General features: G+C 35.0%; 1 protein-coding gene across 2 annotated transcripts in view; it reads right to left on the reverse strand.

Moving 5' to 3' along the window:
- The window catches only part of EML6 (echinoderm microtubule associated protein like 6), a 125,470-nt gene that overhangs the window by 31,947 nt on the left and 77,242 nt on the right, over nt 1–16,281 (reverse strand). For both annotated transcript variants that reach the window (XM_010574871.1, XM_010574872.1), the window contains exons 13-21: nt 15,996–16,114; nt 15,142–15,328; nt 14,343–14,448; nt 10,665–10,758; nt 7,375–7,475; nt 5,274–5,476; nt 3,765–3,876; nt 2,903–3,030; nt 1,151–1,292 (exon numbers count right to left, since the gene is read on the reverse strand). In XM_010574871.1, the coding sequence (XP_010573173.1) occupies nt 1,151–1,292; nt 2,903–3,030; nt 3,765–3,876; nt 5,274–5,476; nt 7,375–7,475; nt 10,665–10,758; nt 14,343–14,448; nt 15,142–15,328; nt 15,996–16,114 (1,192 nt within the window). The remainder of the gene's footprint in view (nt 1–1,150; nt 1,293–2,902; nt 3,031–3,764; nt 3,877–5,273; nt 5,477–7,374; nt 7,476–10,664; nt 10,759–14,342; nt 14,449–15,141; nt 15,329–15,995; nt 16,115–16,281) is intronic.

A 16,281-nucleotide genomic window follows, 5' to 3' on the forward strand; every position in this document is an offset into this window, starting at 1 on the left:
CTGAAAGGTTTTTACATCAAATATATACTTTTAAAATAGATTTGTTACTTATTAAAACAAATATATTATGTGATAGGAGTGCTATGATTAATGTTTTACTAAATGGGAATGTACCCTCTGTATAGGCTGTTCTTGAGTTGACAATGGTGATTTGATCAGTCTTGAAATGGGTTTAGGTGCAAACAACACCTTCCAACTACATTCTAAACACACCAATGAGAGAAATAAATTAAAAAAAAAAAAAAACAACCAAAACCCAAAAACATACAGAAAGGATATCCAGATGGAAAATTCAAAGACTCATTATGGGCAGCATAACTAAATGTCTTTCAACGATACTACACTTGAAAGCTTCTTTGTTATGTGACTGAATAATGGTTCCTTTCAGGTGGAGCACATTTAAAACAGAGAGGTACTACACTCCCTCCACTTACTTTTTGCCTCAACATTATTTCTGACCATAATCTCTCATACAGCTAATCCTCATTGGTCCCTGAGTTCACCTCTCCAAAACATTTGACTCTGTTTTCCCTCAGCCAGTCAGAGTTCCTGTGCTCTGGATCTGTCACTGAAAATGAAGCATGTTGAATTTACACCGTAAAATTTCCTGAAGGATATCAATGAGTAAACGAAATAAAAGTAATTTTGAGAAGGCAGCATTTCAACATAGCACATCTAATTTTATACAGAGGAGAGGGCAGGAAAACTGTTCATTTTCAGAGAAGCTGGTATAACATGTAAGGTTCATATTGCCACTGAAGGCTGATTGTACTCAACACGCAGAAAATATTACATTTGTCTTTATAAGGAAACTTTCTAATGTCAGCAACAAATATGCTGGCCTTAAGTATTCTTAGGAAGGACAATGATTCTGAGGTCAACTCATTTGCCTTGGAATCAGAGAAAAATAGATTAAAGTTAATTTAGTTATTATTCATTACAATAGATTATAATCCTTTTTCTTTCTACCCTTTTCATTGACTTGACACATGCCAAAGACAATTTACTTCCTACGCTTCCAATTTCTTAATGACTGTGCCCTCTTCCTACCTAATTAATGCCTATGATGTGCACCAAAAGCAAAGATGGAACTGTTACAGAAATAGAGTAGTATCATTACTATCACAGTGTATGGCCAAATGAGAATTACCTTTTTTGAGTTTCCTCACTGCCAGCATGCGGTGCTGGGACGAAAGTTCCCAGATTCGTAGTGTTTTATCATCACTCACTGTTGCACAGACAGGTAAGAGAGGATGAGCTGCCAAGCCCCAGACTTCTCCCTCCATGTGTCCCTAAAGGAAATCACTTAATATAAGAGAAAATAATGCATTTGGGTTTATGTCATACATTCTAGCACTTGCTGTGCCTCCTTTTACAAGTCTCAGGCAATAAGGCTTTCACCAACTCCTCTCAAAAATTTTCCACATTCAGAGAGACCTGAATGTCTGGTCTGTTTCCTCTGATAAACATCTAAAATATACTCTTCCAGATCTCCTCCACTACTATTAGCTGTAATTCCTGTTCTTCCAATGCTCTCTCTTCCAGACTTGAACAGGAAATAGTTATGCCCCAAACAGGACTTTATCCTGAAATCCTAATAGGGGCTAATCTGTCTTCAAGGTTTATATAATTTTTTAGATTCCGGAGAACCCACATACACATACTTAGTTGTTTTGATCTTTCCTCAGAGCTCAGTTTTCAAGTTTTTTAATCACTCTTCCTGCTTTTTCTAAGTTTCCGTCAACTTGCGTACAGCTTGTTGGCACTGTATCTCAAGGTTAAATAATTTCTTACTATTCTCAATCTGGATTTCAGTTCAGTAACTGGCATTTTTGTTGAGATGGAAAAATACCATTAAAAGAAAAAGGGGAGGAACTGTCATGACAGCTTGATTATACCTTACGTATTTTCTATTTTGGCTCAAGTTGATGCATGCAAACATGTAATTTAAGATGGATGACAATGAATAACACTTCTCTCTATCAGAAAACTCAGAGCAATCAGGTAATTTTAAGGTAATTTTACTATCTCACAACCTTAGTATTCATGTGAAGGGAACTTTATTGGCATGCGATTGCAATTCCAAATTAGTGAATGAGTTAATTTATAAAATACAACTTTGCACATTTAGGTTGGTAAGGCTGTCATGCAGGCAATACAAATTTGAAAGATTACTTTATGTGATCAGAACTAACTGGAAAGAAAAATATCAAAGAAACAATATTTTTGTAAAAAACAATATTAATTTAGTCAGTTATAGAAAACAAAAAAGTAAAAACTTGGCAAATTATAACTCAGTAAATGATATATACCATTTTCTACATAGAGTCATTAGGGTTATTCAAGACACTAAACCAAAGCAACATCAAATACATCAGTGGACATATATATGAAAATTATTTAACCAAACTTTGCAAAATACTTTGTCTTGCAAAAAGAGACCTCTTTATGCTTTGCAACACATGCAGTGACAAGCGTGTGTCACTGTAGAAAGCTATCATAACGCTAAAACAGTTTTTCACAAATTAAAGTATAGGATCCTTCAGAATACACTATATTATTTCAGTAAAAGCAAATAAATGGAACCACACTGTCAAATAAATTGTGTTAGCTCTACTCTTAATTTTTCATTTTTATGTTGGGTCCTAAAGTGTCTAAAAAATTCATAAAAGGTCTCATCAGCCTTTGAACTTAATGGACTGTTTGTTTTACCTTCAGAATTCTGTAATCCACAGTGAATCTCAAAAGTCATTTACATAAGAAAGCATCAACTTCTGCCTGAGCAAGGAAAGCAACAGTGGCCAACAGGATTAATGAAAACAGAAAGAAAATGACTGGGAAAATGTTATAATGTCTTGTATTTCTACAGGGAATATTTTGATATGGACGATCCATACAATACCTGAACAAGTAGAGTCATAGGGCCACTTTTATCAATTTCAAGTATCTCTCCATTTTTAGTTCCTACTAGTATATGCCCATGTCCTAGACTGATGGCTCGAATAGAGGGATTGTCTTCTAAAAGTAAACCTGAAGAATACAGAGATATTAATTTTAGGTTTTTATTGTGAAATAAAAAAGAGCCTCATATCACCTGTAGTTCATACAGCTTATTTAATCTATATTTAAAAGCTGTTTAAAATCATGAAACATGAGATACACTTGCCTGATCAAACTACTATATAATCCACGGATTTAATTAACAGTTCAAAGGAGGGAAGCTTGTGCCCATCTGTCTTGTGGCAATATTAAGATTGATATTTTATTGGTTTAACAGTGACAGTGCATAAGGGGTTCAGATGCTCCAGCAACATGGACATTAATTCTGTGATTATCTGTGAATACCACTTTACAGACTTCCACACTGATGCCTTAGGAAGTACAATTTAACAGGTCTTTCCAACTCATAGGGACCCTGGTCTTACTACATGAAATTTGGCCAGTTGAGGAAGCTAGCTGCTAAACAGAACAGATATTGGAACAGGCAGACTCACAGGCTTGCAACATTTCTTTTGAAAATCATTTCTTCAGTGAAAACAAAGCCAAATGTCACAGAGTAGAGGAGGAAATAGCAGAACAAACTATAAATGGCAAAGACTGTGTGAAATACAACTTATATCAATCAAAACAGAAAATTCCAGCACAGAGTAGGAAGTAGCATATTACTGTTCCTTTTGTGTTCTGGAAAGATTTGACACCCATTACTGCCATTTCACCAGCCTTCACGCATGTATTCCTTATTAAAACACACTGAAAAATAATACCTTTAGAACTAGCAGATAGTGCTGCTCTTTTAATAGCGTACGTCTTCAGACATCTTTCAAACATGTCATCCCAAAGTGCCACAATTCCATCTTTTCCACCAGTTACAAAACCCTGTATGATCACAATATGAAAACATACATAAATGTCAGCACTTATATGTTACTATTTAAAAAGACACATTCAGAGGCAGTATAAATTCTCCCCTGCATTTTATTCATGTGTCCAATTAAAAATACTGGAGCCTATACCTATGAAGAAAAAATGTAAGAGGAGAAGATTTAGAGTTGCTTTTCTAGGGTTATAAAGACGCCCATGCAGAGTGCACACTATTGTAAATAGTAATGCTGGACCGTAACATTCTTCTGCATGTGGAAATAAGATACGGAAAAATACATGCCTCATCCTTAGAAGAGTCAGTATTTTGTAATAACAGCTTCTCAAGTTATTCCAAATTCAATGGACTTAACAGATGCTCCAGACTGAGTTCTAATAATGCATAGGGACCAATTCTTTGATTAATTCCCTTGGTAGATTCTCTTTATCCGTGCCAAGTAAGTGCAAAACACAGCATAAATAACTAACCAATAAAAAACTAAGTGAAGAGGATGTTTAGAAGACAGAGTGCCAAGATCAAATAGAAATATTGATGGAAAAGCTAGGAGCAATCATTTAGGGCCAGAAAGGGTGGAGCCACGGGGTTCTTAAGTGACCTTGATATATAAAAATGTTAATAGCTAATATTCTTCTTCTCATGCTATACTTTTAAAGTTGAAACTATAATCTCAAAAATTATATTCCAGTATCAACATCTTCAAATTGCCAGTGGATTTTAAGTGGCAAAACTTTGCCCCAACCTCATTTATGTGATGTCAGTAATATATTTTGCCATAGTTTCTTTTAAAGATTTATTGATGCACCTGAAGGAAAATACTTTTCATATCTGGAATAATTAACTCAGAAAAACAAAACCCTTGGATATTTGAAGTCTTGCTTGCTTAATATACAGTGATAGAATTATTAAAAAATTCATCTTTCATATTTTGGAAACTGGTAATGCAAAAATATTTTTTGAATCAAGTTGAAGAGGCAATAAGTATTACCTATTACTCTCCTATGGTTTACAAATATGGAAATGACACGCACGAGCACAGTGAAAAACAAATTCTGCATATTTACGGGTCAGAAAGCCATTGGTCACATGATGAGCACATATAATGTGGTGCTTAAAAATACACACCTATTAAATAACAGAACTCATTAATATTGGTTTTGTGATTTTAATCACATTCAGATTTATCCAGTGCAACTTGTTTTCTGTTTTGTTTATTAAAGCACTTTCAATGTTAGTGCAATGTAGAACTTATGTATTGTAAAACAACGTATTGCTTACATACACACGTACAAAACCTGAGCAACTTCGTTGCGAGACATGTTAGTTATACAATTCTAAAATCCAGTATTGGAACAAAAATAATAAGGATGAATGGATCACACAAGACGGTAAATACCTTATCCAATGCATGCATGGCAAATACAGGTCCATCATGGGCTTTCACTGTCTTAAGCAACAGAGTATCCTTCCAGATATAAATGTCTCCAGTAGCAGCACCAGAGAAAACTAGTTCTTCTATTCGCCCATATGAAACACTCATCATAGTTTCCAGTTTTCCAGTAGTTCCAAATGTTCCTCGTTTTGATGTAAAGCCTCCACCTGCAGTATCAACAAAAGCAAGTCTTTTTATATTTCGGTTTGTAGCCATAGTGCTGTAAAGGACAAATGTCTTGACCCCATCACCTGTTGTGATTGCCTAAGACATGGTAGATAATAGAAATACTGAAAACAGTGCACAAGGTAAAAACATAATAAAAGAAAGTCAATCTAGTAGCGACAGTTTTGAAGCAGTACAGGGCTCCTTTTTTCAGATTGTTATTTCCAAGCAAATGATAAATTTTGGTGGGGAATTGTGTAAAAACAATTAATACAATGGCTGGCAGAACATTTTTTGCACAGAACAGCCTGCCAAGCTTCTTCTCTTTAGAGGTGACCACAACTACACATGAGATGGTAGAGGTTTGTTTTAGTTGTCCACTGGCAACCTGACAATCACAGCAGTCTTGCAGAATGAATGGCAGGGTTTGGTCCTCTTCTGATTGTCAGAGAACCAAATTGCCACAGCCTTACTTTGATTTAGACAGCAGGAAGCAGCCATATGCACCCATGAATTGAGTGCTTATAGACAAAAATACACATACAATTACAAAATAATATAGGCAGTGGTGTTCTTGCTTCAAGTCATCATGTATTTCACAGTTAACACCAGACAGATATTCCCAATTCCACTGAGCAAATTTTAGTTCAAAATATATCATTTTTATTGCAAAGAGACATTCAATCAATCTTGTCTTGGAGTAAGATAATGCTTAATGCAAATTCCTGCAATAGAATTTGGCAAACAGCAATACAAGTCTATTTAATTACTACAAAAATAACCTAAACATAAAAAATGCAGAAAAAAAAAAATTTAAACTGAGAGCACCTGAACCGCTTGAACACTGTAAAGTATGGTATAAGTATAGGAACTTCTTAAAACTACCTAATTTTGAGTTGTCTTGAGTTCTTCTTTTAGCTGCCCTTGTGCTGCCTACCTTTGCCGTATTTTATACACAGAAGGTGCTCTCTGAGATCTTTTTACTGAGTACTAGTGTAGAGTGTATAGGATTAAAATTAATGAAGAACAAAAAATCCAAGAATAATAAAAAATATCCTCAATCAGAAATCACCTTTGCTGTCTTTCTCAGTTTGACAGAAAAGTCTAGACTGATAGCTACTTCCCATTCTGAATATTTTGCTTCTTAAGTTTGCAGAATCTTATCCTGTTTTTAAATAATGGGAAACTCATTTTCATTTTTCATTATTTAGAAGAGGAAACAAAATTTGTGTGTCATACAAAAAACAGATTACCATGATGCTTGTGATACTACATCATGATTTTTAGCCTAATGGATAAAATATAAATTACTATAACTGAACTTCTGCACAATACCTGGTTCTTTATTTCTTTTTTGTTTTGCCCAGGCATGTATTTTAATGTCCATCCTCAAATCTATCTTTCCAGCCCAGCACCTCGAAACATGTGCTTCCGTCTCTGGAAGTCATCTCTGATGACTGAAAAACAGCTCTATCTTGAAAGTGAAGGATTGCTGAAGTGTTATATCAGTCCCTGAAGTGCAAACACCACCACTTTTAGCCATGTGCCAGAGGCACCTAAGATTCTTAGCTACCAGCTGGCATATTCACAACAAAGGTCATAATCTGCCTAAGTGAATTACAGGATTGCATGTTTCCTGAGAGCCAAGGATGCTTGTTCAGGTGAAATCCTTTATAGTATGACTTGAGTTAAAAAACGATTCGCTGGAAATGACTTCCAAAGAGAAAGGAATATTGTGACACTTGCTGATTCAGAGGTAGGTTTTCACCAGTTTAGTATTTTGGTAACTAGAAAATTGCTTTACAAATAAAACAAATTCTTTAACTGAGAACATGATGTTCCTGTATTAAAAATATATACATTCTCAAACAGATTAAATATAAAATATTCAGTGCAGTACCTGTTTGCTGCCAAAATTTGATGTGCTTCATCCCAACTGTGACTAGCTTGTCTACATGATGTGGATTACACTTCACTACAAATATTTTATCTTTATGGCCCCTGCAATAAAAATAAAAATTAAAAAACACAGTAAGGGATGACTTAACATTTCCAACTAAATGGCATTTCATCATATTGGACTAATCAAAAGTAGTCATCGACAATGAGAATCTAATCACCATGACTGTCATACTCTTGGTGCAAATACAATGGTGTGGATCTATAACACTATGAGGATTGGCAGAGGCTATGTCTACATTATCGCTACCATTATTACCCTATCTAACAAAAAGTAAAGAGCTATATTTCTAATCTGCAATCTTCAATCTTCTAATTGGAAGTCTGACCCTCAGAGTTGGCAGAATGTATTTGAGCATACACCATATAGGAGTTAGACTACAGAAATGTGGTGAATAAAAATTGTCTCATGCTGAATTTCAGTTCAGTTAAGTCATAATGAAGCAGGAGGCAACAAAGGTCAATGCAATTAAGAGAAGGTACAAAGGACAACATAAATATTTAAATGGATAAGAACTCAATAAATATTTAAAATACTCTGTCAAGAAAAACAAGGCAGTCTTTAACCTACTGTGCTTCAAGACAAAAAAAAAAAAATTATAATGTCACTTTTGTCTAACAAGTTTAGTAGGTCTGAAAAATCATATTATTCTGATGAACCTCTTGGTTTCTGTATTTTCTTTTGGGAATCAGTCTAGACAAAAACCAGTCCTTTACACCTTTGACATTTGAAGTACATCTTCTTGCAATTCCTCTTTGTCCTTTTCCTCTACTTTGCTATAATGATGTCCAGTCTTTCAGTTCAGGCCAGTTCTTCCAGATGCATCTATCACAGAGGCAAAATGTACTGCCCCGAGTCCAAAATCAAACTAATTGAATCCCAGTGTGGGTGTCTCCTGTAAAATGACGAGTATGTCTGCCTGTGTGATAGGATGAATAGTGCCAACACATGAGGTCTGGACTGTATGGCCTACATTTCCACCCCAATTTCCTACAACAGTCAGACCAAAACACATATACAAGCCTGTGTAGTTTTTGTGTCCTTGTGTTCTGAGGGACTAGCATGGGACATCTGCTCTTACAGAATGAAGAAAGGAGAAGAGCATTATGTTCACTGATTTAGACTGTAAATAAATTTGACAATGCCCCCCTCAGTTCCCTTAGGGATTGCAGTCCACTAATACAAAACACTAGGATCAAATAGGACCAGCACTGCATCAGCATAAGACAGGAGAAGCTAGTGAAAGAAGCTCAGTTACATTTTGATTCTAATCATGTATGCTTACTCAATAAGGATTTTAATGAAACTAGGCAGAAGATTGTAGAGCCAAGGTAGAGTAACAAGCTGTATAATTTATCTAGTGAGCAATTAATAAATAAGAGTATATTCTGAGCACGGTGACAGGAAAACTGAGAAGCCATGCTGAAATAAATCATCCCAAGAAGATTAAGCAAAAAGAATATTCACAAAAAACAAACACAAAAACCCCACAGAATAAACATAATGAATGTTTGTACACAGTGAATGTACACTTCATTTTTCAGGTTTAGTCCTTTAGATGAATTCTTGTGGGTCTATATGATTGTAAAGAGACATCCTTCTATTCTTCTTGTCTGCTAAGGCCATGTGAAGGTCATGTCTAAAATTCAGATGTACACTCTCCTGTCTTGGTTTTTGCCTCTCTCTTTGTATGTCCTACTGAGCTTACCAGACTGGGGGAATTTCCTTTAGGCTCTGCTAAAGTATAAACAATAATTTAAATTGGAACTTTTTAGAAGATAAACTATATTTTTATGCTCTCTGTGAGGACCCTGCGCATTTTCAAAATAATAGATTAGCAATAATCATAGATACATAGGGTACATATAGTATTACACACTGAAAAGAACCTGAGTACTTAATCTTATATCTCTCCTATGAGCAACAAGAGACAGGTAGCCATAGAGCCCATCATTATCTTGTTTTTAAAAGCTTAGAAGGTCTCTATGGGAATATACAAAGTGTTTCTTCACTTATGAGTCTGAAGCACAATCTGTCTGGAGACAGTAGAACTAGGATTGGAAAGCAAATGAAAATGTCACATTTTACAACACAGGCATCACTGTTGCTAAGCAAGGCCTACAGCACAAATGTTAAATAGGATTTAAAATCTTGCTGCCTAATAAACTGGATGTCTGAGACAAAATTATATAGCTAATATAGATTGTGGTACGCACACACTTGGATCAAAACATTTATTTATTTATTTATTTAGTAATGGTATATTACTACCAGATAGTGCTGCCAGGAGAAAATCTTACTATTTCTTCCGGAACATTTCATCATATAATAGTGTAATGCTTACATAAAAGTAAATTATCTTTCGCAGGCTCATTTTGCGGTTATACTAATAATTTCTACTGACCAGTTCTAGATGTTACATGGTTGCAGACAGCGTACGAAACAAACTCCTTGCCTTTCTGGCATGTAAGTCCATGCTTACATGAATTCTACACAATCCTGGTATCTTGACCTCAGAGACATTTGATTTGCTGGACAGAAACCAGGTTCTCAGTTTGATTCTTCTAAGACGTACAACTAGCTTAGCATAAGGAAAATGTTGCAATTCAATATTTTAGAAGAAAAAAAGCAAACAAGTAAACCATAGTCCAATCATCTTCTCAACATTGGTCCCTTCAAGCAATTGCAAAAGCTTCTTTGCTGCAAGGTTACTAGCTAAGCTTTCTGTTAGTAATTGCAAAGAGCAAATATCTCAGTAGAAGCTGACTCAGAAGGAAGGCAAGATCAGTAGACCTTGAAAAATCTATTTATATTAGAGGGAACACTTTTTTCTTTTTAAAAAGTGATCTGCATATGCACACTGATGGAACTCAGCATATCATCTAACGCACGGAAGAAAATATGACATCTCTGATGACTTCTGTCACAAATCAGGAAATAAAATTGGGAGAAAATATTAACTTCACTTGAAAATCACTAAGTGACCTATAATGTCAATGCAGCTATCCCAACAGAAAGGCTAGGGAACTCTTGACAGAAATAGTTCACAGGATTTCCAAACACTAAGCCATAGATCCCAGGGTTTTTACTCTGGACATAATTGCTCTGAAACACCATTCTGTTTTCAGAGAGGTGTTCTGTTTTCTCCTATAAACAAAGTAATACATGTGGATGATATTATTCAGAAAAATGTAACCACAGGGCACTTTTATAGAGAGATGTATTCTTACCTGGTTGTTGCTAGCTTTTCTCCTTTTTTCCAATCCCAAAACACAATGGCATGATTATCATCTAGCCCAACAGATGCCAAGCATTTTCCATCAGCTGTACAGAAGCAATACTTAATATTAAACGTGCTAAGGCTTTAGCTGAAAATACAACAGGCAATGAAGACAACAAATACATTGTAACCCGAATTTCAAATGATGTATTATAAATGAAGCAAAAAAAAGGAACTAATGCTTTGAGAGATTAGGGATCAGATTCACTAATGGCCTTCAGTTCCTAAAGCAGACTCCCTACAGAATTAGACAAATGAAGTGAGAAAGACAGTCAACCTGCCCAACCTCTAAAGATGGCTGGTCTATACCTGCTGAAAGTTTTATCCACAAGGAGGATTCACATTGCAATACTTAGCACCATGACTACTGGGTCATGAGACATCAGCCTGGAATCCACAGATGTCACGGAGCACTGTCCTAATCCATGACCTAGCCTTCCTCTTCTTAACTAACTTTAAATATGGCCTCACCCTTATCAGAGACAGAACAGGTTGTGTTATAGGTCACAACAAGATTTTTCTGCTTAATTTTTAACTAGATGATTATAAGACAGGCTATTCTTTTCTAGAAAAGGCATTCTTTTGACTTTATTATCTTCTATTATGTTTGTATGTCTGACCTAATTTAGGTTTTTTGGGTTTTTTTGTTGTTGTTTTTTATTTGTATTCCTTATCAAACCATTGATCTTTCCCAAAGGCAGACACAAAACATTCCTGTGTGTAAGTACAAGGAAGGTAGGCAGGATCAAACAAGACAATGAAAGTCAATTTCATAAAGTCCAAGTACTCCAAAATCATGATACATTTTATTTGAAATATTTCTGATCAGACGATGCTTCTTTTCTTTTGCCTGAAATGGTGACAAGAATTATTAGTGTATAATGAAATGGGTGGTTAAAAGTTAATAGGCAATGTAATAAAACTATAAATATGATAGAAAATTATAAGGCTAAAATTAATTGCTGGCTATCATTTCTTCTACTGCAGGAAAGACACAGCACTACTGATAATGAGAGGAAGAAAAGCAAGAACAGAATATTGTACATAATTCAACAGTACCTGGCATTCTTGCAACATGTATGAAATAAGACCATTGTTAACAAACTTTTAAACTACTGTAATGAAATTTTGAAAATTTTTAAAAACTAAACCACAATTGCTGAAGTATATTATAAGAGAATTGAACTTTATAGGTTGCAGCAGGAGCTGATTACCTGATTGTTTTTAACTGAGGAAAAGTTAGAAGTGGAGGAAGTAAAGAACTGGTGAGATGGCCAAAAGAGTGAATGAAAGCAATGATTTGAGAATGTTACTTCTTGTAGAAGTTAACAGATGTTAAGGACTCTGTGCTTAAGCATATTTGACTTCAAGAATAGAAAGAGTGCTACAGGTATAAGTTACTCCATTGGAACTACTTCAAAGTTTGTAAGGCTGAACCGGTCCTCACAGCTAGACTGGGCTCACAGTATTTAGCAACTGACCTCTATGAGAAGCAAGTCAAGAAGGAGAAGAGGAATCACAGAAAGAGGAAAAGAGTTCACAGTTGAGTGAAACAGGCCTAGATGGAGGGAGTGTAAGTAGACAGGAAGGAATGAAGTTGAAAAACAGGACAGGAAACCAAAACTGAGTTTATTTAAAAAAAAAAAAAAAAAAAGGCACAAACAAGGAAACACAAAAAGTGAATGAAAAAAGAAAGAAAAGCAAAGGAGAGAGTAAGAACCATTCCATAATAGTTTTAGTGAGATAAAATGATATGAAGATAGCTGATATGAAAGGTAAATAAGCTTTGTGTAATATGTATTATTTAAGAAAAAGGTATATTTGTATATTTTCATGACATTTATTTTCAGGGGTAACTCAATTATGTAAACGGAAGATGGTTGACAAAATTTTGTTGGTAAGAATACAATTTAAACTTTATTAACTTGAAACAGGATGTTTTATGTACTAATACAGGCTATACATGCCAATCAATATCCAAAATTATAGATATTAAATTAGCCACCAGAGGGCACAATCAAACATTGCACGAATGCAATCATCTTTGAATCATAACGTCATCAGAGTGGTCCTACAAAAGTGATCCAGCCCTTTACACTGTTTTCAGTAATGGCCAATGGCAGGTGCTTTAGAAAGTAAGAGCAGAGAGAACTGGTAGCAGAGTCAGCTAGCTGCCAGATCAAGTACAGCCAAAAAAGGTATCTTTGGAGTTTTAGGTTTCTTTCTTCAAGCTTCAAGTAGTGTGACCTGAACCTAATTTAGAAATATCTATTATTAACACAATAAGAACTCCCTACAAAGTAGACCAGAGCACCACTCTGATCCCATAGTGAGGTGCATATTTGCACAACTATCTGCTCCTCTCTATAACAAGAATCTTAACTAATCCCAGTTAGGAATGCAGTATGTGCATTCTCAGGATCAGGTCCTAAAGCAATCCTTTAGTGATGCCAGTGGTTGCTACTTTTAAAAGAGCTTTAATATTTTTGTGCAGATTTATGTCCACAGAATATGTGGCCAGCTTATTCTTCATGTTTTTATAAAGGTACATGGATTCTAATACATAGAGTACTACTACCTGTACAGGAATCAAATTTTTGCTAAAAATGTAAAATATAAAATAAGTATTTTCTAAATATATGAATGTTTGTTCAACTAGGGATCTTACTGAGAAGTTTTTTTAACACATATGCACACTATGCCAATTAGATCATCCTTACCAATTTTCCCTTCTTCTGGTACCATATCTACTTTCAGAGCTAGGTTACACGTCACAGTGGATCAGCAATTTCGCATTTGAATTCCAGCTCTTGGATAAACACCAATGCTCCTCTTCTGATAATGGAATATGACTCAGTTCTACAGACTTATCTTTGTGGAAGTAAAACTTCTTCCATATAGTCCTGTCTTATAAATGTGATCTATGTCCTAATGAATTCTTACCACCTCTCAATACAGGAGAATAAGAAATAAATTACTTTTAATTGAAAAAAATCAGATTAAGAAAAGGATAGTTCAGCTAAAAGGAGCTAAAGTAATCTCCTTAAAAAAAAAACATACAAAAAGGGAGAATGAATTTCTACGCACTTTTTTAAAGATGCAAAAGTGTGTAAGTCACCACCATTTGGATGATGTTTTTCAACGCTGAATACAGGAATTACCCATTGAGAACTGAGACTACTTAGGTCACCCATCTCAGAAAGACAAGTAGGAGAAATAGCAGACAACTGTTTGTCATATTTACTTCTGTAAACTCACTGAAAAATGTGGGAATTGTTAGCAAATTTGAAGAACTGTATGAGACTACAGATGACATTTTCATCTCATTTATTCACTTCAAGTCACCATTCTGCCTGCTTTTAAATTATTATATCACCATGTAGACAGCTGCCAGAGTCCTAGGTGTACACTTGGTATTATGGATTAAACATCACAAAATTCAATTATTGATTGATGACAATAGGCCCATGACTGACTTTACTACACACACTATTTTTATCAAAGCTGTCAGCAGACTTTTATGTAAAATTTGTATTAATTGTAAAATTGGCTAGCTATTCAAATTAAGATTTCCTCATAAGGACTGCTTTTTAATTAACCATTTAGATAAATGTAGGTTGTGTCTTACCTGAAAAATCCAGTGCACACACTCCTCTTTGATGCTGGCCTTTGAGCAATGATAAACATTTCAGTGTCTGTGTGTCCCAAACATGGATAGCAGCATCTCTTCCAACCTAAATCAGAGGGTTAATCAGAATATCTGCTCATAGAAGCTCAAAGCACACCAATATCATTAATTAGCACTATCATATCATCAAAACACTCCAGAGGTAACTACTTTTCCACTTGCCCTATTTTATCTTTTTCAAGATCTATTTTCTCTTTTAGAAAAATATCAGAAGACAGTCTCTAAAACATCAGTATTCGTTATCTTATTAATGATATAATTTATCATGATTTATGAATATATATGAATATACTGAATATATCATATTCAGTACCAGGTATCAATAGAGTGCCTAACATAAAATAGCCTCTGTCTGAGTAAGGCTTTTGAATGCTACTACAGTACAAAAATACTGACTAATGAAACCCCAAAACCTCCTGGGATGTAGATAAAATACAGCTCCTACATTTCACATATGAAAGCAGAGGTTCAAAGTGAATATAAGATTTTTTGCAAGGCCACAGCATATGATTGGCAGGTTTTCTGTTACATAGGAATGATTTAATAATCACCTGAAACAGTTTCCAGTCCAGTACTACCCAGCAGTTTGGCAGGGATATAGGAAACAATACACAGGTTACCCATATTTAGGAGGAAACACTATGCTGAAGTACAAAGACAACCACATTTTTCCTAATTATATATTGTAAAGTGAATTTATTTCCGTGTTTTGGTAAGGTCATCACTTCTAAATACCCACCTGTCCAGTAGCAACATAGTCTTTCACTGGGTGAATGCTTAGGCTGAGGATGTCATCATCATGACCAAGATACAGCCTTTGAGTGTGCTGTTGCCTATTATATACAACAGCTACAGCAGCAATATGATACACTACTTCTCCGGCTTGTGTGTAGAACAAGTTATTTCGACAATCATAGCCTCTGTAACTGAAGTAAATACAAAACAAGTTATATTCTGTTTCAAAACTATTCTGGTAATTTGTGTAACAAATTTTGCAACTAATTTGTGCATTAACTTGAAAAAGTACAGCTGCGGTGTCAACTTTAGCTCAAAAATATCACAGCACACAGGCAGAGAGAGACTATTCCCACCAAGAGCAGGCATTCATGAATCTTCTCATGGTACACTTTGCACCTGACTCCTAAATTAATACTAATTTTATATATATGTGAATATATAATTCACATAGAATTGTGTCCAGATAAGTTTTACAGGGAATTGGATCCACGCAGAAATCTATCAGGCATTTTCACAAATCACAGCTATCACGATCAACTTAACAGAGAATCTTTGCTCCAGGAAACATAAGGTGGAGTGAACAGCCAGTTTAAAATGTAATTTTATAAAACGCAACACTGGTGTGTTATTTATTATACGGCTACAGTATTATAACCTCGTCTTGTTCCTTAACAAATACAACTGAAAAAACAACATCTGTCTGATGTTCCAAAAACTGCCCACAGTAATAATGACAAATTAATTGTGGGGAAGCACTAAAAAAATGCTTTGCTAAATGCTCTGATGTGAATTGATTAACATTGTTAGGATGTTTTAACAGTCAGAAAAAACAAGTGTTATCTAGTATTACTGTACCCATGTATAAACTGCAACTTTAAACTGTCCTCAGGCGCTCGCTCTCTTTTAAGGAAGGGCACAGAATGGTTTTTCTCTTTACTTTGCTGTTTCAGCTGAGGTAGGTCTTCTTTGTAAACCTGAAGAATAATTGTTAAAGTTAATTGCACATCTCCAGTTTTCTAAATATTTGTATACATGAATGAAAGTAACTTTCTTATAAGTATTAAATTTAATATATGTTAATGTGATGTTCAGTAGTTACAACACAGAGTAAGTCACTATGGCTCCCTACAGAACTTCAGAT

The sequence above is a fragment of the Haliaeetus leucocephalus genome, unplaced genomic scaffold (assembly GCF_000737465.1).
Source record: "Haliaeetus leucocephalus isolate CR32 unplaced genomic scaffold, Haliaeetus_leucocephalus-4.0 Scaffold450, whole genome shotgun sequence".
In the NCBI taxonomy this organism is placed as follows: Eukaryota; Metazoa; Chordata; class Aves; order Accipitriformes; family Accipitridae; genus Haliaeetus; species Haliaeetus leucocephalus.